The sequence below is a fragment of the Orussus abietinus genome, unplaced genomic scaffold (genome assembly GCF_000612105.2).
Source record: "Orussus abietinus isolate OABI.00-Male unplaced genomic scaffold, Oabi_2.0 scaffold166, whole genome shotgun sequence".
Lineage (NCBI taxonomy): Eukaryota > Metazoa > Arthropoda > Insecta > Hymenoptera > Orussidae > Orussus > Orussus abietinus.
The window spans coordinates 165,109-185,964 of record NW_019394316.1 but is presented as its reverse complement, the minus strand read 5'-3'; the positions used below and the strand labels follow the sequence as shown (position 1 = coordinate 185,964).

At 42.6% G+C, this 20,856-nt stretch overlaps 1 protein-coding gene across 1 annotated transcript in view; it reads right to left on the bottom strand.

Annotated features, from left to right (window-relative positions):
- Positions 1-313: 313 nt before the first annotated feature.
- The window catches only part of LOC105696047 (serine/threonine-protein phosphatase 2A regulatory subunit B'' subunit gamma), a 51,499-nt gene continuing 30,956 nt past the window's right edge, over positions 314-20,856 (bottom strand). The window contains exons 4-5 of the mRNA XM_023431747.1: positions 8,934-9,259; positions 314-569 (exon numbers count right to left, since the gene is read on the bottom strand). Of these exons, the coding sequence (XP_023287515.1) occupies positions 314-569; positions 8,934-9,259 (582 nt within the window). The remainder of the gene's footprint in view (positions 570-8,933; positions 9,260-20,856) is intronic.

The window sequence follows — 20,856 nt, the reverse complement described above, 5'->3', positions numbered from 1 at the left end:
AAACGGCCGGCGGTCCGGACGTCATACACTCAAAAGAAACATTTTTTTTTAACCTTGTACCATTTCAAACAATGTAACAAAATAGTGGACAAATTATTTGTGGTTATTTCCACCTTACAAGGACTATACGCCAATTTTTACTATTGCATTCGTAATCACCGGGCTGAAATATGTAGTCATACGAAGCTTAAATATAATAGACGGTGTGCGCTTTTCGGAATATCACCCAATATTTTGATCTTATACTATTTTTTAACAGAAGAATATTTCTTAGCTAATCATTCGAATTTTTATTCTACGTATAATAATAACATTACATGAGAATTAGAAAATCAAATGAAAAAACCTTGCATACCCGGAAGAAGTAGTTGAGGCAGAAAGTATCAAGGTATCCTCGGGTATTGATGTCTAATATCCGGAAGAAGTAATGTAAACTTTGCGGTTCCTGTCGATTTTCCAGAGCCAAGACGAAGTCCAAATATGTCTTGTAGTCCATCTCTCCTTCGTATGTTAAGCACTCTTGAAACACCCTTTCAAGGAATACATCTGTCAAAGTACCTGTTCCGTACCTTAGATAAACATGCAAAAAATTTCCATTAATATGTAAAGTTACGAAATAGGACATCATTTTATAATCACTAACTGCAAGTCACTACTTAATAAGGAAGGTATCCCAAGTCGATCTCTCCGATTTGATTTCATTTATAATATGTTATAGTAGACTAAAAACTTAGTAACACGTATTTTTTTTTTATTTGCCATTAAACACTTTAAGGATGTGAAACGACCATCCAAAGTAACGCATGTCATGGGGTGATTTGGCAGTTTCACCCACAAGAACATGACATTTTTTAACCAATTCAACTGGAAAAGCTTTCGCATAACGAGAGATGATAAATATAATTTTCTCCAATAAAAAAAAAATTAAGGGGTGCGTCGTCCATAAATATGATTACGTTTATGCAAAAAATGATCAAATTCGTCTAAAAATCTGGAAAAAAATATATTGTGTATGAACACGAAGGAAATACGTGTCTTTGGATTTTCCCGAAAAAAAAATATTGGCCGTAGTAACTACCCCTAAATGCTTCGAATTGTTAACGTTTTTTTTTATTTTCCCACGGTATCATCAAATGCTTGTAACGAGCCGTGTGCCTCGGACTAGGGCGCCCGAGGCCGAGCCATACGACTCGCACAGCACTACGGCCGGGCACCGCAGCCCGGCGACCGGTTCCCGCAAGCGCAACAACCCACGGCCAGCGCTCTCTCGCAAGCGCGCGAGCCTCCCGGGCACTATAAGAGGCCCGGGAAAATAGAGCAAGTCAGAGTCGTAGGAAGGGAGGAAACCCGCCTAAACTTTCAAATCCGATTCGCAGGACAAGACCTCGAATCACTATAGGCGCGAATTCGCATCTCCGAAGATAAATCCGACAAGAGGCGAGACGAGAGTTCGAACAATAGGGTTAGAATTATTACCGCAGCTAACATATAATTCATATTGTAAACAATTAGCATTAAGTACGATCCCGTTTGTATCCGGTTTGCTCCCAATGTTTTACTTTCAGACCTGAAGCAACTGACGCCGACCGGCAACTGATGTACAACCAATAAACTTTATTATTGTTACCAAAACCTGAGAATATCTTACTCCACCCAGGCATTACCCCTCGGATACTCAAACGCTCCGAGCGGGCCACTGTCGCGGGAAGAGACCCGAACGTGGACCGCGGCGCGCGAGGTTGCCATCTAACTCGCGCCCTCGAGTTCTATCGTTACATGCTTACAAAATAAATCATCGGGCACAAAGGTAAAGTACCTTTTTGAATGAATTTTAATACATTTTATTTGTATTATTATATCGTTATGAAAATTATAAACAAAATTTTATTAATTTTCGAATGTTGAACAATGACGATAGTCGTCCAAAAAGTGTTTAAAGCACAAAGATTTTTTACACCACGAACATCGAATAACAGCAATGTTTGAGCAGCCTTCGATTTCGCAATGCGTCTTGCAAAAATCTCCGAAAGTGAAATCAAGTGGATTGTCGAATTCTTTTGGTTTTTCGTCAATGTATCCAGATTTATACTAAGAGCATTTAAAAAAATTAATGAATCGCGGAGATGATAATTGATTATGGATCAGAGATTGCAGCTTAATAATGTTATTTCTTAAATGTAGATTAATATCGTGATTCATTAGGATGACGCTATCTGAAAAGTGCCATACTAAGTTTCTCCAAATTCTGAAACCGTATACATCCAGAGGCTGGATTTTTTCGGCCGTCCCTGTTGGTATTATTTTCAGAATATTATTCTTGTTTCGAGGTGTACTTTCTGCTACTACTCTAGGACAATGACCACTCCATGAATCAATTAACCCTTTCGTTACGGCACTCCGCTCCACCGGTATAACGCCACTAAACGAGACACCGCGCCGAAAAGTGTGAATATTGGACGTCGGTAGTCTTCGGTGTCCACACTTACGGCTTTCAACGTCACCTTGGCATTCGCTTGTGTGTATACTTTTTTAAGAGTTACATAACAACTGTTTCTTCGCATTATATGAGAAATATAATGATCTTTTTTGTCGACTAGAGTCGGCGCTCGTACACACAGGTCGTCGCGTGGATGCCGACTATAGTCGGCGCTCGTACACACAGGTTGTTGCGTGGATGCCGACTATAGTCAGCGCCCGTAACGAAAAGGTTAATAACACGCTGCTTTGTCCTACATTTGGAAAATATATTTCCGCCAACCAAGTTTTAAAGTAATCTGAAGTAAATAAAAAGAAATGAATGCGGCTTAAGGTATATTTTTGTGAACAAGAATGTTAAATAATAATAATGTTATATTTATCCCTGAAGTAAGTTTTCCAGATTTTGATAACGCTATATAAATATTAACAGGTCTGAATAAATTTTGTTCTACAACCGGCCCGAACTTGCCACTTTGCTTATTTAAGACCAAAAAGAGAGGTGATAAGAGTTTTCCTTCGGCTGATATCAGCGGTTGTATTGTGTAACTATGGGCAGTACATGTAACTGAATGGATTAGGCACTGTACTTGTTTCTCTCCTTCGACAGCCAAAGTTCTTCCTAAATGCATCTCTAGCTGGAATCCGCTTTGAACGGATTTGTACACTCCGTAAGTGGGAAAAACGGGTTTTAGTTGGTAGAAGACGGGGGCGGGGAGGGAGTAGGAAGGGTCTACCCTCCCTCTGAAGACAAGTATAGGACCCAAACCATAGGGGAATAGCTAGCAGCGGTTGGAGGCCTGCGGCAACTGTGCGAGGCCGACAAGGACCCCCGTTGTTTCCTGTGGGTCCTGGTAGAAGGCAAGCCGATACCAGCCCTAGTGGACTCAGGAGCGACCAAATCCTATATAGGGCCTAGGCTTGTCGAGGTTTTTAGGGGAGCTATCCGCCCCGTACTGAGAAAGATGCGGGTAGCTAATGGAAATTTGGCCGAGAGCGAAGGCGAAGCCGCTCTCGAATTGAAAATAGGGGGAACGAGGAAAACGTTAAGTTTCACTATTCTGAGAACACTCTGTCAAGAGTGCATATTGGGCATGGATTTCTTAATGGCATTTCAGATTCGGATGGATTATAGGAGCGGGAAATGGGCAACGCCAGACGGAGAATGGCACCCATTGTGGGAAGGACAGACCTTTCCCCCCCGCATTTCCACTACACCCTGCATGCGCAGGGATATCCATTGCCACGAATGAGCAGCGGCAATATTTGGATCGGTTTCTTGACGTTATCCTTATTCCTTGTCGTTATCGCCAGCCATGCGCTTACTCCGGCGGAGAGAAAGTACACGGTGACGGAGAAGGAATGTTTGGCGGTACTGTGGGCCGCAAAGAAAATGCGACTTTACATAGAAGATACTAAATTTAAGGTAGTCACGGACCACAACAGTTTACGATGGTTAGGTAATCTGAAGGATTCCACTGGAAGGCTAGCGCGCTGGGCGTTGGCCACGCAAGGATACGATATGGAAATCGTGCACCGGAAGGGCTCTCTCAATGTGGTTCCAGATGCTCTATCCCGTCAGTTCGAAGACGAACTGACGTACCTAGAGGCATTAGGGGATACCACCGACGCGTGGTACGTCGCCCGCAAGGATAATGTGAGGGAGATGTCTCGCAAATATCCCTCCTGGAAGGTAGAAGAGGGCAAGTTATACTGCCAGCGGGAGGATCCGTTGATTGACCCCGCCATGACTAACCTGAACGGGTGGAAGTTGGTTCTACCCAAGGAACTCAGGAACAGGGCCTTGGCTGATGCTCACAACCCTCCCCAAGCCGGCTACTTAGGCGTCGAGAAGACATATCACCGGCTGGCGATGGATTTTTATTGGCCAGGGATATATCGCAATGCAGTCTGGTTTGTGCGGGGCTGCCAGGAATGTCAGCGGCAAAAAGTGATGCAACGGGGGCCAGCCGGCCTGATGAGGGAACGTCATGTGGAGGGATCTTGGTCGGTCGTGGCGGCTGACATTATGGGCCCGTTTCGTCCAAGCCGGGCCCAGAGGAGGTACCTACTAGTGATGCAGGACCTCTTCACTAAATATGTCGAGGTGGTGGCCCTGAGAAGGGCAACCGTCAAAACCATTATGGATGCCTTTGAGACGACAGTGGTCAACCGCTGGAGTTGCCCACAATTCCAGCTTACGGACAACGGGACGGAGTTCGCCAACCGGGAAGTGACGGAGCGACTGGAGTTTCTGGGCATCACGCATATTATGACTCCACTGTACCATGCGCAGGCAAATCTGCCGGCAATGTGCGGTTCGCCAGCTCCACAGCGGGCGAACCGCACATTGAAAACTATGATTTCCACATTTGTTGGAAAAGACCACCGAGATTGGGATGTGCACCTGCCCGAGTTGGCATTTGCTATGAAACGGACGTCCTGTCTAGGTGAGGGGTATTGTAATGCGGTGGATCGGTAGCTCCCCCACATTAAAGGGAAATCGTGTCCTCGAAGAGGAAGGAGTAGCTACCGACCCGTATATACCGTTAGAGCAAATAAGTTGCGCGTAAGCGTCACTAGCGAACGCCCGAACGTTTATTAAGGGATATAGTAGGGGATAACTATGGGAAAGAAGGGTTTTGTATGGGATTGGGATCGACTCCAGGCGATTCGAACAGAGAAGATGTTCGGAAGAATAAGGCTACGGCCTTAAAGGGCTGTACGCCTTCGGGTTCGCCCATGCGGCTCTGAAGTAGTATCAGAATTTTAGGCCGCTCATGCAGTCCTGTCGCACGCGGCGAGGCACAGGTCGCCGTCGTCGCGCTGCCCTGGGGACGCGGGAGGATTGGTCGGCCGACGCGGCGCCGCCGGGCCGGAGCTAATCACAGCTCCGCTCGCGAGGCCGCCCGGCCAATCCGCGCCCCGGAGACTGCCGAAAAAGGACCCGGCACCGCGTGCGTGCCGAGACCTGCGGTCATTCCGAGGATTGCCGTAGCCGAGTCAAGAGTGCGCACCGCCAATTTGAGACAAAAAAAAAGAAAGTGACCGACGAGTCCCAAAGAAGCCACCAAAGCTTTCAAAAAGAAGTCACCGAACATCCTCCCGCTCCCAAGTAAGTCTTAGGGGACGATCCGCGACATTCTTTGAGGAAGATCCGCGCAAACTTATAGGGGAAAATCCGCCGCATAATAGAGAGAAAGATCCATGACTTCGTAGAGCAAAGATTCGCGAGTGAAGTTTAGGGGGAATTGCGAATAGCGAAACTCGCGAGGGCGTTCGCGAGTGGCGGCCGCGACGTATAATAAGTAGCCGCGTTACGGCCGGGAACCCACGAAGTTCGCGCAAAAATTGTTGAAGTAGAATCTAGAATTTAGGGCCGCCGACGGGCGGCTGGTACCTAACCAGTGTGATACGAAATTAGGATATTAAAGAGTTTTACATTAAACAACAAAAATCGAAATTGAGCGCCCTTGATTGTGAAGAAAACCACATCGCAACATATTGAATTCCAAAATTTGCTATATCGTGTTTAACATGAGCCACAAATTCATCTGCCTTCACTTTTAACCGTTCAGCATCTTCTGAAGTTTTTCTAGTGACACATTTGTTGATCTTCCTAGATACGATTCTGTGTGCGTGCGTAAATCGGGTTAGCCATTTTTTTGAAGCTGAAAATCGGAAATCTTCATGGGCTATTTCTTTCTGGGCTTGTAAGGCCCACTTGCGTAAATCTTTATCATGAATGATGAAACCGGCGTCGATAGCTGCTTTAAAATTATTCAACGTAAAGTCGCAAATTAACGTTAACGCATTATAATTATCTGGAATCGACCGTTCATCCCCCATAACCGTGGCGGTGTAGACCTTCACGTCACAGGTAATGTCCTGTAAAACAAAAACCAGGAGGACTTAATCGCCAAATTTTTAACATGTTACGGTTTAAATTTCACAAGACCTTAACTGCGACGTGAGGGCGTACGCCGGTGCGGTTATGGGGGATGAACGGTCGGTTCCGGATAATTAATTTTTTTCTCCGTTTGCACGATCATTTATTATCATTTTCCGGGGAGTATATTAAAAATTTGGTGATTAAGACTGCATGGTTTGTGTGGTACGTTTGATGGTCGGTGGAATGTATCGTTTCTGTATAGGGGTACGTTTCTTAGCGAAGGGGGGGGTTGAATCAAGAACCACCGTTGGTTTTTTTGTTTCATGTACCTTAGAATTGCAAATTAAATGTTGTGAACTCAAGAAATTTCATTTTTTTTTCAATCGTTGAAGGAACGTTGCATTCTTCAAGTAGCTTATTCCGGCAGTGAGGCATGAAAATGACTTAAGTCCCCGATGGTGGGGTTTGGAAAGAATCTTCCATTGGAGGAAAGAATTAAAACCATGTTTTAGGGAAAGGAGTAAGGTTAGGAAAAAATCTCTTATTTGAGGAAGGAGTTAAAGAATATGTTCTAGGGAGAGGAGTAAGATTAGGAAAAACCTCCTGTTGGAGGAACGGGTTGAAGAATATGTTTTTAGGAAAAGTGGTTCGGAGCGAAGAATGTGGGAGAAGTGTCCTCGGGAGACGGAAGTTAATGTTTACTTTATTGGGAATAGATTGTTAATGTCATCGTTCTGCCGGGACTCACGAGGTCACCCGTGCAGGGGTGGTATCCGTCGTTGCCGGGTCCCCTTTTCTTAAATATTTTGAATATTACGGGGAGCAGCTAGGCTCGAGGTCTTCGAGATCTCTTTCGACTTATCTACTATTTACGTAGCGTGGCGACAGCCTGTCATGAGAACTAAAATGGGGGGTCCTCGATTGTTTGGATTGAAAAGAACGAATTTTAGACTCGATGAGTCTATTACTTTGAAGAAGAAAAATCTTGGACCTCCCGAGCTAGTTCGATACGCGGGCCGATGCACGCGCAGGGAACGTTACGTGCGACATAACACTGCCAAATCGCCCCGTGACATGCGTTACTTTGGATGGTTGTCTCACCGCCTTAAAGTGTTTAATGGCAGATACAAAAAAAATACGTGTCGCTTAGTTTTTAGTATACTATAACATTATAAAAGAAATCAAATCGAAGAGATCGACCTGGAATACCTTCCTTGTAAGTTGTTACGTAGGCGCCTTCCGTACCCTAACGTAGGGAAAACCCCTATTTTCCAATCACCAGAGCTAGTCATGGAAATCCGAACACGGAAACGCGATTAGGAAACTCTTGTGAAAGGATCCAACGAGTTCATCGGCCAAACGGCTCCAAAAGGCTTCGACCGACCCGGGGAGAACAACCTGATGACTCCGCAACGAATCAGCACGACTCAGAAACGCCACCCTCACCTGGACTCTAGGAAACCCCCACCAATTGGAACATCCTGCCAATAAAGCCAGCAGTCCGATCAAGACATCATGTCTTTAGTCAATTTGTCATAAGTCAGTGTCAGTTCTTACGCTACACGTCAGTCAAGTATCATCGAAACTTCCAGTGGAGCTCCTGGTCCCCGGTACTCCGTTCCTAGCGAGTCACAGACCGAGACCGCCGGACTCCCTGCCAAGGACCACTATCCTGCGAGCTGTCCAACCACCGAGTCAGGACCAGACGGCGGCACTGCGACTTCCGTTGGACGGGAGGCTTCTAGGAGACCTCCAACCCTAGGGCACGTCACGGGACGAAGGTGTTCACGCACAGTCATCCGGCTGGGTCAATCAAAAGAGACTGTCACCGAATCCGGCCGCTGATCAAGCCAGGTAGAGGATCGTTCGCAAGCTCGACTCATCCTCATTTCGTTTTAAATTATTTCTTAACCCCTCATTCCCAATCAAATTCTAACCATTATCGCGATTTCCATGCCTTGCTCCGGTCAACCGAATAGATTAAGAATCCATCAACTTCCGTTAAACAGCTGAGCTCGAAATCTCAGCATCGCGAGACAGAATCACGCGTAGACCGCCATTAGAACAATAAGAAATTGCCGCATCAGCACTCCGGCATCCAGTAACCTGCCGCCGCTAAAGTGCGCTATCGCGACACCTGAACCACCGCGACGCGGAAGCATAGTAACCCAGAGAAAATTAGGTCAAGGCACCTCGGGTGCCCTTCCAGCTGATTGTAGTTCAGACCTAACGGACGAATAAACGCAAACTGTCACTACACTAGCCACATTGCCATTCGTTCGCACCCCTTTTTATTCCTTACTCCCCTAGATCACTCTAGAGGAATTGATCTAGCCGCTCGGATCAATCTCCTCACAAACTTAAAATAATTGTTACGCGCAAGATTTGGGTAATCTCCATCTGAATTACCCCGGCCTCGCATCCGCTCGGCCGCCCCGTAACAAAGTAATAACTTCAGCTGATGAGACTCAGTCTCATGACTCTCCCATTTCAGAAGTACAAAGTTTTTCGTTTCATATTTCTTTTTCCTTGGGCAAAAAATTTGTTTTAAAAGTAAGATACTTACCCAGATAATTCACCTTTGTTTAACATGCCATTGTGATCACGGTCTAGATTAAGGTACTGGCCATAAACTTTTAGTGCTGATGGTGCAGAAAACCAGTTTGCTTCTTGTAAATCTTTAGGCAAATCCTCATCACGTAGTTCCAAAAGATCGTCAAGAAAACTACATGCCAAAATATCTTGAATACGAACTCTACCGGTTCGCAAAGGATCTAAGAAGAATAAAAACTTTCTTACTGCGGTACAAACATAAAATGAATGGAACGATTTCTCAAGGCCTTCGAGTTGTGGTAATGTCGGAATCAGTTCCAGAATGTAGTTTTCCAAGTCCTGAAAAAAAAAATAAAAAAATAATTTTAGAGGATATCATAACATGGCTCATTATGAATTAAGGACATGCACCACTGCCGTCATTTGATAGTACATATCGTGGACGGATATCATTATACCAAAGAGTAGATGATGAAAACTACGAGTACACTTTATTATTTACCGATTAAAGGAGAATTATTTTCTCTAAAGCAACTGACAAGGAAATATTTCCGCGTGTCCACCACCGACTTTGTTCGTTCTCACATAAGTTGAATAAGCGTAAAAAACTAATACACACATATTTTTTCTTATCAGCAAACGTCCATATTTAAGGAGTCAGAACACCCCTCAGAGTTTTGCAAAAATTCGATTTGAATGTATTGGTTTGCCAGGAAAGTTCGTTCCGATTTTTAAATCCTAATGCTGCATCTCAACAATTAGCACGAACTTTCGTACAACCCAACAGATTCTGATAGAAGCCTTCGAGGAATTTCAACGTATACTGAACTCCGTCGATGGTTTCCTCCTGTCCGCTCTGTTCTCTCCAGCCGCGCAGCATACTAGCGGCCGGAGCAGCGCGGAATTTGAATCGCTTGAGGGGCAGAATGGATTTCCTAAAGAAAATAAATATTTATAAACAAAAACAATTAATAAAAATTATTTAGGTATTATTGTGCAGTGTCCCTGACCCACCTAACGTAGTTTTTGTTAAATGATAATTTACAGCATTTTTTAAATAATATAATAAAACATGTTTTATTAAATGTTAACAAGTTTCTTAGCGATTCAATTGTTCCATTCACTGAACCGAAGTTAGAATATTATCTTAGCTTAAAAAAATAGTTTCTAAATATATATTGCGACGTGATTTCCGTCCCAAAGCTCGACGCCCGAACTCTATCACTCGCGGAATGGGCGGCAGTCGCCACCGGGCGACGCTAAATCACTGGAATCTACTTCGCCAATCTACACTCGCGGTTCGCACTATTCGGGGTCGCTGGTTCCCGGTCTAAAAAACGCTACTTATTATACGTCGCGATCGCGTCCTCCTCGCTGCTACCGGTCACTGAATTTACATTTACCAAAAATGGCGCGGCCCTATAAGACAGAGACCGTACGCCTCATTACAATCAACAAAAAATGTTCAAGGCCGTATGGCCAATACCTTAAATTTCAACGGAGGCTCGTGTCTCCTCTCGATCTCTCTCTTTCTCTCACTCTCACTCTCACTCTCACTCTCAAAATCTCTATGCTTCTCAAACTTCGGCCGGCACGTCCTCACTCGTCAGTGGTCCAGACACGAAGAAGGAGCTAGGCTCCCTTTATTTTTTATTACCCGGCAACACGTGCGAGCCGGGCACGCGACGCCGGCCACCTCCCCCACCCGATGACCCATCTGATTGGCCGGTACATTCCAAAGCTTCAGCCATTGGCCCGGGGCACGCACCTCGGATCGCTCATAAGAGCCGGATCTAGGCCATCCGAGGATCAGTGGCAAATGCGGCGTAATTACCCGTGATTGGCCGGACCCCCCTTACGGGGTCCTTCCTGGCCGGTTACGCCGTGCTTCGGGCCGACGCTGCATCCCGCGCGCGCGGCGCCCGTCCCTCCTCATCGGCCGCTCGCCGGTCCCCGGCCAGGTAACTTTTGTTCCTAAAATTCTCTCAAGACTTTAATTATTATTAATCTTGCCCTATTGGCTTTTCCCCCAATATCTCTTAGGTTCGACACTGGAGGGGTGTCCATCGAACAGAGGAGAAAAGAAAAGAGAGTTCCCGATATCAATTTCAACCTATCTCCCGTAGCCCACCTGGTCTTACGTAGCATTAAAAGGACATGTGGGATTTTTTCTTGAGTATTGACCGGTAGCATCGAACTCTAAGAGGTAATCGGAGGACCTCCTCCGTCTAATATATTCTAAATATAGGGTGCGGGGGACCAAGCCCAACCTCCGATGGACTTGATTCCCCGTAACGTGAGGGGGCATCATGCACCCACCACGATACAATATACAGTGTAATACCGTAGGAAAATTTACGATGCATCAACTATTGGACATAGAAACGAAATCGTGATTTCATGTCTCTTATATATTTACGTTCTACACCATTCTTCGTATTCGTCGAATAAATGGACACCTGTAAATCATTAAATGAACATATAAATGAGCACCCGTAAACATAAGAAAGTCATTTCTTATCCGAGGTTTTTATAAACGCAAATCGGAGTAACTCTTACAAGTTGATTTCATTCGAAATAGGTATCCAAAACGTAAAACCCCATTTCCATTTCGTATTTGAAATAAGAACAATAAACTATTATGGATTTCCAATTTTAAATAGATTTTGAATCTATTTCCGTTTGAAATTAAACACTTCCAGAGAAATGAGAATATCAGAAAAGAATCGATCAGAATAATACTTGTTCTATCAACTGAATCAACTCTCGAAAAAGTTAAACATCACGTGTAACTCGAAATAGCCACATTGGCAAAAACAGATGAAATTAAATTGTTTACTTGCATTTTAAATACAAATACAAGTCATAAAATTACGTGTCCGAAAAAGGCATGGACAACGCAGGGTTAACATTACGACTAGATGGCACAGTTAATTCGAGACGACATTTTTTGTGGAGGAATTGATCCTCCATTACCTCTGTTAATTACTTGATCGCAGTCGCTGCAAAATGACAATCCGCTTTGGGAGCCGCAGAAGGAAGGGGCGATAAGGCCCGAGGGTGAACGACGGAAAGTGAGAACGCCGTCGGGAGGCATAAGATCCGCGAGAGAGCAACGGAGAACGCCGCTCCGGATGGGACGAGACCGCAGCCCGGGGTAGAGAGAGAGAGTCTTACTCGCCGGCGTGGAGACATCCATGCTAATCCGATTATCGGGTGCCGATACTGAGACCCTCACAACAGGGAGTGGAAGGCCTGAGACAGGAGTCTTGAGAGTGGTAGTGGAAGCCAGGGGCCTATGCCACCCGTAGGAGCAAACGAGAACGCCACACCCCTTGAGCCCCTAGTCGGCGGCCGAGTCGTGCCGGCCACGCCACGCGAAAGTGTTATCTGGTCAGGACTCGAAGCCCGGACGCATAAATCTGTCTCTGTTCTATGAGACGGATAGTACATCAAATATCTCACTCGGACACACGACCTCTAGGGCGAATATAGAGAGACACAAGTATGCAGTCCCCTTTCCGCACCGAGCCTCCGTCCTCGTGCTACCGCCGAGGCTGAGTGTCGACGGACTCGAACGTTTTCCGAATGACTCACCCCCCTCCTCCCCTTTACGCTCCATGTGTAACGTTTGTCAGAGAATTCATATATGGGCCAGCTCGTCTAATCTATTTGGACTAATTTTACTTGGGGTTCTGGGTTAGGATCGGCAAGTTGAAAAGCTGCCAGTCGAACTATATGACCGACTGACGATTGGATTCCGAGTAGGCCAATTCGATATGGGCCAAACGAATTAGGAGAAATTGGACCACTAATGTGGAAAAAGAAAATAACAAGCGGTTTGAATTTCTTAATAAAGCATTTATTACAAATAGAATAAAACAATAACGATATAATAGATAAGGTTTAGAAGAAAGATATTAGTGTTATTAAGGAAAAAATCGTATATAGTTAATTAAATTACAAGTATACAAGCTTAATTAGGGAAACAAGATGTAGGCCTACCTGGATTTAATATAATCCACCAATAGAAGAAACTGATCTTTTTGAATCGACACTTGACTTTGAGAATGGAATTGGATGATGCTGCGGACGTATTCGCATGGACTCGTCTGAACTGAACTGGAACTGAAACTGAACTGAATTCGCGCTCTTGAGACATGAGCCCTTTTAAAGGGGTTCGTCTTCCTTTCAGTGACCTAATCGATGGAGTGAGATTTCAAGACGTCTAAACATCGATATCTTTAGTTTGATAATCGATCGGTTTGTCATGCTGTCTAAATTGATATCAGTTCGCCGTCTTCCGATTTCCCTTTACAGTTTATAAGATCTTAGCCTAAATACGCGAGACGCTCGTGATTCAGCTCCAACGAGTGATAATAAAACTCATTAGTACTTAAAGCTAGAGATAATCTATCGGGTGGGTTATATGGGACGTAACACCCCGTTCCTTCCGGGACGTCGTTCTCCCTTGCTCTCTCGCGGGTCTTATGTCTCTCAANAAAAATTCTGTAAATTATCATTTAACAAAAACTACGTTAGGTGGGTCAGGGACACTCCACAATAATACTTAAATAATTTTTATTAATTGTTTTTGTTTATAAATATTTATTTTCTTTAGGAAATCCATTCTGCTCCTCAGGCGAATCAAATTCCACGCTGCTCTCGCCGCTTGTACGCTGCGCGGCCGGAGAGGGCAGAGCGGACAGGAGGAAACCATCGACGGAGTTCAGTGTACGTAGGTATCAAGAGACTCAACTATCGTTGTCAAGTATTGTACAGGAAACATGTTGTACGAGAGAGCTCGACCGATGTTTCTTTACCCCTAACGACTCACAGTCCATACGGTTCACATAAGCAGTCTATAAGGCGATTCTTCGGCTCGGCTATTAGACCTGCAATATCTAATTCATAAATGCTTCGAAACTCATGTATTATCAGTGTTTCTTAATCAGGATATTCTATGAAGTACATTCATCTTAAATTCAAGTGATCTACATTTTTTTTCGCAGAGATATTCCATAATATATGCAAGTCTCCAAGTACGCTGAGATATTATTTGAGATTCAGTATCGCTGTTTTTCGCACATGCACCTCCAAGTTTTCTCGCTAGATGGCGTCTTCTTTCTTTAATTATTCTCCCTTTCGCTTTCTCTTCTTCTCTCACGCTCATTCACCCTTTTTCACACTCAGTCACCTCCTCTCATCCATTCACGCCCACTCACATCCTCCCCCTTCTACCATCTATCGTCGCCTCACCCTTTCTCACCACCCCGTCACTATCTCCTCTTCTCTCGCTCTCTTGCACCCCTCTTGCTCTCTCGTGCCCTCTTCACCCACCCACGTATCAATTCATCCACAGCCTCACCCACGAGAGAGAGCGAGACAGCGCGAGAAAGCGAGAGAGAGCGAGAGACATGTACACCTAAATACACGAAGGCGCACACCCGGATATACGCATGGAAACACACATAGCTGCATACACACGGAGACAGACCCGTGCACCCGAGCAGACCCACGCACGCACATATACTTTGAGATAATGATTTATTTTTAATGAGACTAAATAAATCAACTTTTATTCCATTGCGATATTTCAATATTGATAGATATCATGTCACTGATTTATGAAATATGATATATATTGCCTGATTTCTAGCAGAAAAATATTTTGACAAATATATTTATCCGCCCTAGGCGGCACCATCTTCTTTCTTTTCTGTATATAACGGGACAGCTGTTAGACACTAGATAAGTGTGTTGGTGTCAGGAGTGTGGGATTATACTGTTAAGTGTTGGGCATATGTCAAAGTTTTCAAAAACATTAATTAATACATAACTACCAACCAGAGCATGAGATTGAAGCCTATTTAACAAGCAGTTGATCGTGACTGAAGTTAGATAAGTTTATGGAATTTGTGCATATTTTTCTTAATCGTAATATCATTCAATATAAATTATTTGATGTTCACCATCATCGGTGACTCATAACAAGGTAACGTCAGAGGAAAGAAAAATTTCGTTTACTAAATTACAGCCTGAATTCTTAATATATTATGTAAGCAAAAGAATCAGGTAATAATTATGATGAGAGCCCATATTATATGTTGCGACGGGAATTGACCTTCCTTGGTCGACAAACAGTTCTACGCCCTGAATGTTGATAACGGTAGGGGTCAAGCCCGGACTTGGACCTGCCCGGAATTCCACTTTCTTTAACCCTTTCGGTACGAGCGCTCTGTACGCCGAGGCACTCCCGCTGTACGAGGCGCCGCTTCGAAAATGCTCACAGCGCGTGCATACGGGCTGTCACATGGATGCCAGAAATATCCGGCGATCGTACCGAAAGGGTTAAGGGCGCCAGGTGCGCGCACGCGCACCTGGGAATTCCGGTGCTCGGCTGCCTAAGAACTTAGTCCCAGCCCAGTCGACAGCACCTTACGGGGCGTCTCAGACCGGCTGCTATTCAGACCCGTGAAGACCTTGCGCCTGTCACGGCACAGCATAGTTGCAGGTTCGTAAAAGTAACTCCTCACCAAAGGCTTTCGCCGCTACTTTAGTGCAAAGAAACGGTACAGAACCTCCTAGCTGTAGAGAAACAATGTTTCTACAACAAAATGATTGATTTATTTGTTGAGTATCGCGACTCTGCTGGATACTGAAAAATCATTAATAAACATAGAAAAACACTTTATAAGGCTAATCTTATCACGACGGAGACTTGGCAAACATATCTTGTAATCCTGCACTCAATAAAACTCCAGGATCAGACCATGTTTCCAACGATTGCCTATCCCTCTCTCGATATGAATATAAGCTCCTATATCATAGTTTAAAGAAATGTAAAAAAGGCAAAGCAGCCGGCACAGACGACATTAACATGTTGACTGTCATGGGGGTCACCGGTGACCGGCGACACATACAAATACATTTATGTTCGCGCCTGGGACAAACCACGTAAAATGCGCTTGGCAGTCAACGTGTTAAAGGGCAACAGCAATTTCATAAACCTATGAATAGAAGTAGGGGGAAAACAAAATTGGGAATTCTTTGTCACATCTGCTTTATTACAAAATCTATAAATCAAGCTTAGTTAATGCTTTTATGTGTCCGATAAAATGTTTATAAATAAATATCATAAAACGCATGCATATGATCACGTAGTATCTGTTCGGTAATAAGGGCTTCTGCGGTGCCCATCATAATTCTGACAGTTTTCATCTCAAATAAAAAATGAAAATATCTTCTTAAAGTACATATAAAAGGGAACTTTTTGTCGCAGCCTATTTAAAAAAAATTGGATTTTTCCGAGAATGGCGGCCATTTGAAAATGTAGGTATGATTTTCAAGTGAAAAACGATGTTTTTATCAATAACAAAAAAACTATTATTTTTTTTTAAATCCTATCATAAGTAGATAATTGTATTAATAAATCTGAGTGAAATTTCAATTGAATCGGTCCATTAGTTCTCCATATATATTAGGTACTATTTTTAAAAATGTAGTTTTAAGAAAGCCGCTTAGCCACTTGGCTTGCATGCTAGGCCCTCGCACATATCTGCATGTTATAGGCTACAACTTCGTTAATTTTACGAATTTCGGAATTAAATTTGCAGGGAATATTGTTAAAAAGTTGTATAACCGAATAAATATGTTTTAAAAAATTGACTATTTTTAACGCATCAAGGTGTACGTAGCCCCTTACCTACAATTTTTACAAAGTTCTGCCTCAAAATTAGATTTTGTACCTAGAGGTTCTCTTTAATATAATCATGACTTCTGAAACCGTCCTCCAAACGCAAGACAATCGGATATTGACCGTGATTCATAACAAAGACGATCGAACTTCCCTTTCGAACTATGCTGATTAATAGTGTGGCCCAAATCTTTATACAAATAATCTGTGATAGTCTGCTGACTGGCCTACTATCAGAGTTCCACTCAGGTTGTCGTAGGTTGCACCGACTACCTCTTCATACTTAGCACATTGATTCAGCTGCATCTACGTCATCCGAAACAAAAGTTTACGATGCATTCGTATATTTTAAAAGCGCTTTTAACTCTGTAAGCCCTTTGTAAATTTGGGGTAAGTTACATTCTTTGCGACTTAGTATAAACATTATAAACATCTTTCAAAGTTTCTACAGCCAAATGTCAGTATTACGACGTGGCAGCCCTGCCCCATCACAATGAGAGATATCGGAACCTGTAGAAAGGTCCCTCTGACAATCATTTAACATAAGTTAGGTTAAGTTTTTTTTCATTTTCTTGTTAACTTTAAAATATTGTCTCGGTTCAGGACGAGAGGGAGAATGCAACTGTGCCGAGCTCAGATTTTTGGATTAGGTATAGAAGAGGACCCTATTTTATCGATCTGGGCCAACTGTATGAAGATTTGCCTTACCAACTTAGATCAAATGGGCTTAGAACAGGGATGGGCTAACAAGGGAACATTCCCAAGTGTCCGCCTCATTGAGTTTCATATATGTTGAACAATACAAAAATCTAAGAGACACGTATTTTTTTATATCTGCAATGGTCCACATTTAAGGGGTGAAACAACCCCCCAAAGTTTAGCGAAAAATCGGTTTTTTAAATATTTTTCGTAGGAGCAGTCGAGGGATTTCGACGAAACTTTGCATAAACGTATTCTATATAAGGACGGTGACAACACAATATTGTTCAACAATGTTGCACCCCCTCAAGGGGGTGAACTACCCTACAGGTGACATTTTTTTGTAATATCCATTAAACAAACACTCCTACTTCAGTTCCACTTATGCGATGTGATTGCTCGCAAAAAATTAAGAAATACGTGTTTTTTGCTTTTTGCCAATAAACATTTACGCAACGGTTGTAAACAATGAATGTAGGTGGTATTAGGGTATATCCCGACTACTTTTATTGGGTTACATCGTGACCAATTCATCGAACATAAGTCGTGTCAACGTGGTAATTCTTCAAAATATCATTGATTTTCATAACATGCAATTATTTATAAATAGATTAAAAAATAGTTTCAGAGGCTAAAATTGTTTCACAACGGATTCGACGATGCAGTCATCACCCGTTTCCAACTAGTAATACAATCTCCGTGGTGAAATGATAAAATTGGATTTTCACTGTTGTTACGAAAAAATAGAGTCAGCGATATTCGATACCTTAGGTACGAGAATAGTACATTCAAGAAGAGTGTGCGTATAAATATTAATTCTGAAATTAATCAACAGAAAGTTATAAGAGAATAATTTTTACATCTTTCTATAAAGCAGGAGATTATTTAATATTACTGATCATATCTATTACAGTAGTGGTATTCGTGGAAAAAGTGCTTTATACAAAATGCTTTTTTGCACCAAGAACACCGTATCATTGATGCTGCACCACAAACATTACATTTCATAACTGAACAACTTTCAAAGGCAAAATTAACCGGGTTCGGGAAGTTTTCTAATCTTTCATCGATATAACCACTTTTATACCATGCATATTGAAACAGGCTTTTATATCTAGGAGAAGACAATTGATTATGAACGAGTGATTGCAATTTTATGATATTATTCCATAAATGAAGGTTAACGTCATAATTATGTAAAAGGTCAATATCAAAAAAACGCCTTACAAAATTTTTCCATACTCGAAAACCATAGACATCTAAAGGTTGGATTCGACCAGTAGTTCCCTTTGGTATCATCATTGCCACAATGTTTTTGTCGGCAGGTTTCGTTTTTTCAATTGTATCGCTGCAATGTCCGCTCCAGGAGTCAAGCAGAAGAACGCATTGTTGACCAATGTTAGGATAGAGGACATCCTTCAACCACGTTTTAAAATGCTCTACAATTTTTTTAATCGCATTAATCATTACTAGTATACAAGTTAATAAATTAAAGGAATAAGTTCAAGGCGTCTTTCCTCCTCAGTTAGCTTGCCAGACTTCCAAGCCAAAGGAAAAATATTTTGTGGACGAAACAATGTTTTTTCCACGACCGATCCGAATTGGCCACTTACTTCTTTGAACACTACCAACAGCCATGATAGTAAACGTCCATCACACGAAATTATTGGTTGCATTGTGTAGCTATGTGTTGTCGACGAAATTGATTGGGCAACACATTCCACTCTTTTTTTTCCTTCATATGATAATGTCCGTCCCGAATGAATTTCTAGCTGAAATCCTCTTTGGTCGGAATTATACACATTTTCGGCCCAGTACTACGCTATCAGTGGTCTTACAGTGTCTAGAAATTCACTAACTTTTTGTAAATAGGCGCCGTTTTCTAATGTCTTCCTTGTAATAAATTTTGTTATTTTTCGTGACACAATACGATGAGCTTTTTTAAAATTATATAACCATTCTGACGATACTTTAAAACTCATGTCGTTGTTTGTCTGTTCTCTCCATGCTTCTAGAGCCCATTTTTGGATATCTGCGTCATGTACTATAAAACCAGCGTCAGTAGCGTTTCGGAATTTGTTCAGCGTGGATGTAGAGACATACAGTAATTTTTCTTTTCGACATCCTCTATCATCCACTTGGTTGGCCCACCTTCTTAATTCACGAGCATCAGAAAGTTTCCTAAATCGTTGTTGGACTGTGGCAAATTTGAGATTGCCGGACTTTCCACTTCTCCAGAATTCTACTACTCTCTTTTTATAGTCGAAGTTAACCGCTGTGTCTTGGCAAAGCGATGAAGACGTTGTGGCACCGTTTCGTCAGTCCACTCTTCTTCATCTTCAACATACTCAACCTCCCGAGCTTGAAAAGGTTCTTGAAAATCCAATGTTGAATCTTCAGTAATCTCAAATGAATTAAATTGGAATATACTATCCAAAAGAATCGTTTGAATAGATTCTTTTAACAGTATTTCTTGTCGATTAACTTCCGTATCCATTAAATACATAGTTTGAAACGTAGCTAACAAAAGATTGATCACGTTTATAGGATTTATAATCATTACGCACAAATATATGGTAGCTCGTCGACAAAATAATTTCACAAAGACGAAGTCCTGATCAGAACTGATCAGCATCGAATCCAGTGCAGACTTTATAAGAACGCACGTCGGCGTAGACGATTTCAAATTTGATTTGATTCAACGTACTATTCCCGTACCTTAGGTATCGAATATCGCTGACTCTATTTTTTCGTAAAAACAGTGAAAATCCAATTTTATCGTTTAACCACGGAGATTGTATTACTAATTGGAAACGGGTGATGACCGCATCGTCGAATCCGTTGCAAAACATTTTTAGCGTCTGAAACTATTTTTTAATTTATTTATAAATAATTGCATGTTATGAAAATCAATGACATTTTGAAGAATTACCACGTTGACACGACTTATGTACGATAAATTGGTCACGATATAACCCAATAAAAGTAGTCGGGATATATCCTAATACCACCTACATTCATTGTTTACAACCGTGTGTAAATGTTTATTGGCAAAAAGCAAAAAACACGTATTTCTTAATTTTTTGCGAGCAATCACATCGCGTAAGTGGAACTTAAGTAGGGGTGCTTGATTAATGGATATTACAAAAAATGTCACCTGAAGGGTAGTTAACCCCCTTGAGGGGGTGCAGCATTGTTGAACAATATTGTGTTGTCACCGTCCTTATATAGAATACGTTTATGCAAAGTTTCGTCGAAATCCCTCGACTGCTCCTATGAAAAATATTTAAAAAACCGATTTTTCGCTAAACTTTGGGGGGTTGTTTCACCCGTAAATTATGGACCATAGCAGATATAAAAAAGCACGTGTCTCTTAGATTTTTGTATTCTTCAACATATATGAAACTCAACAAGATCGGAGGCGGACACTTGGGAATGTTCTCTTGTAAGCTGAGCCCAGAACGGGAAAGCTAACAGCGAAGATCCTGTTGCTGGAGGAACCGTTGCGGTGGATACCTCCGCAGAAGCCGCAGCAACAACC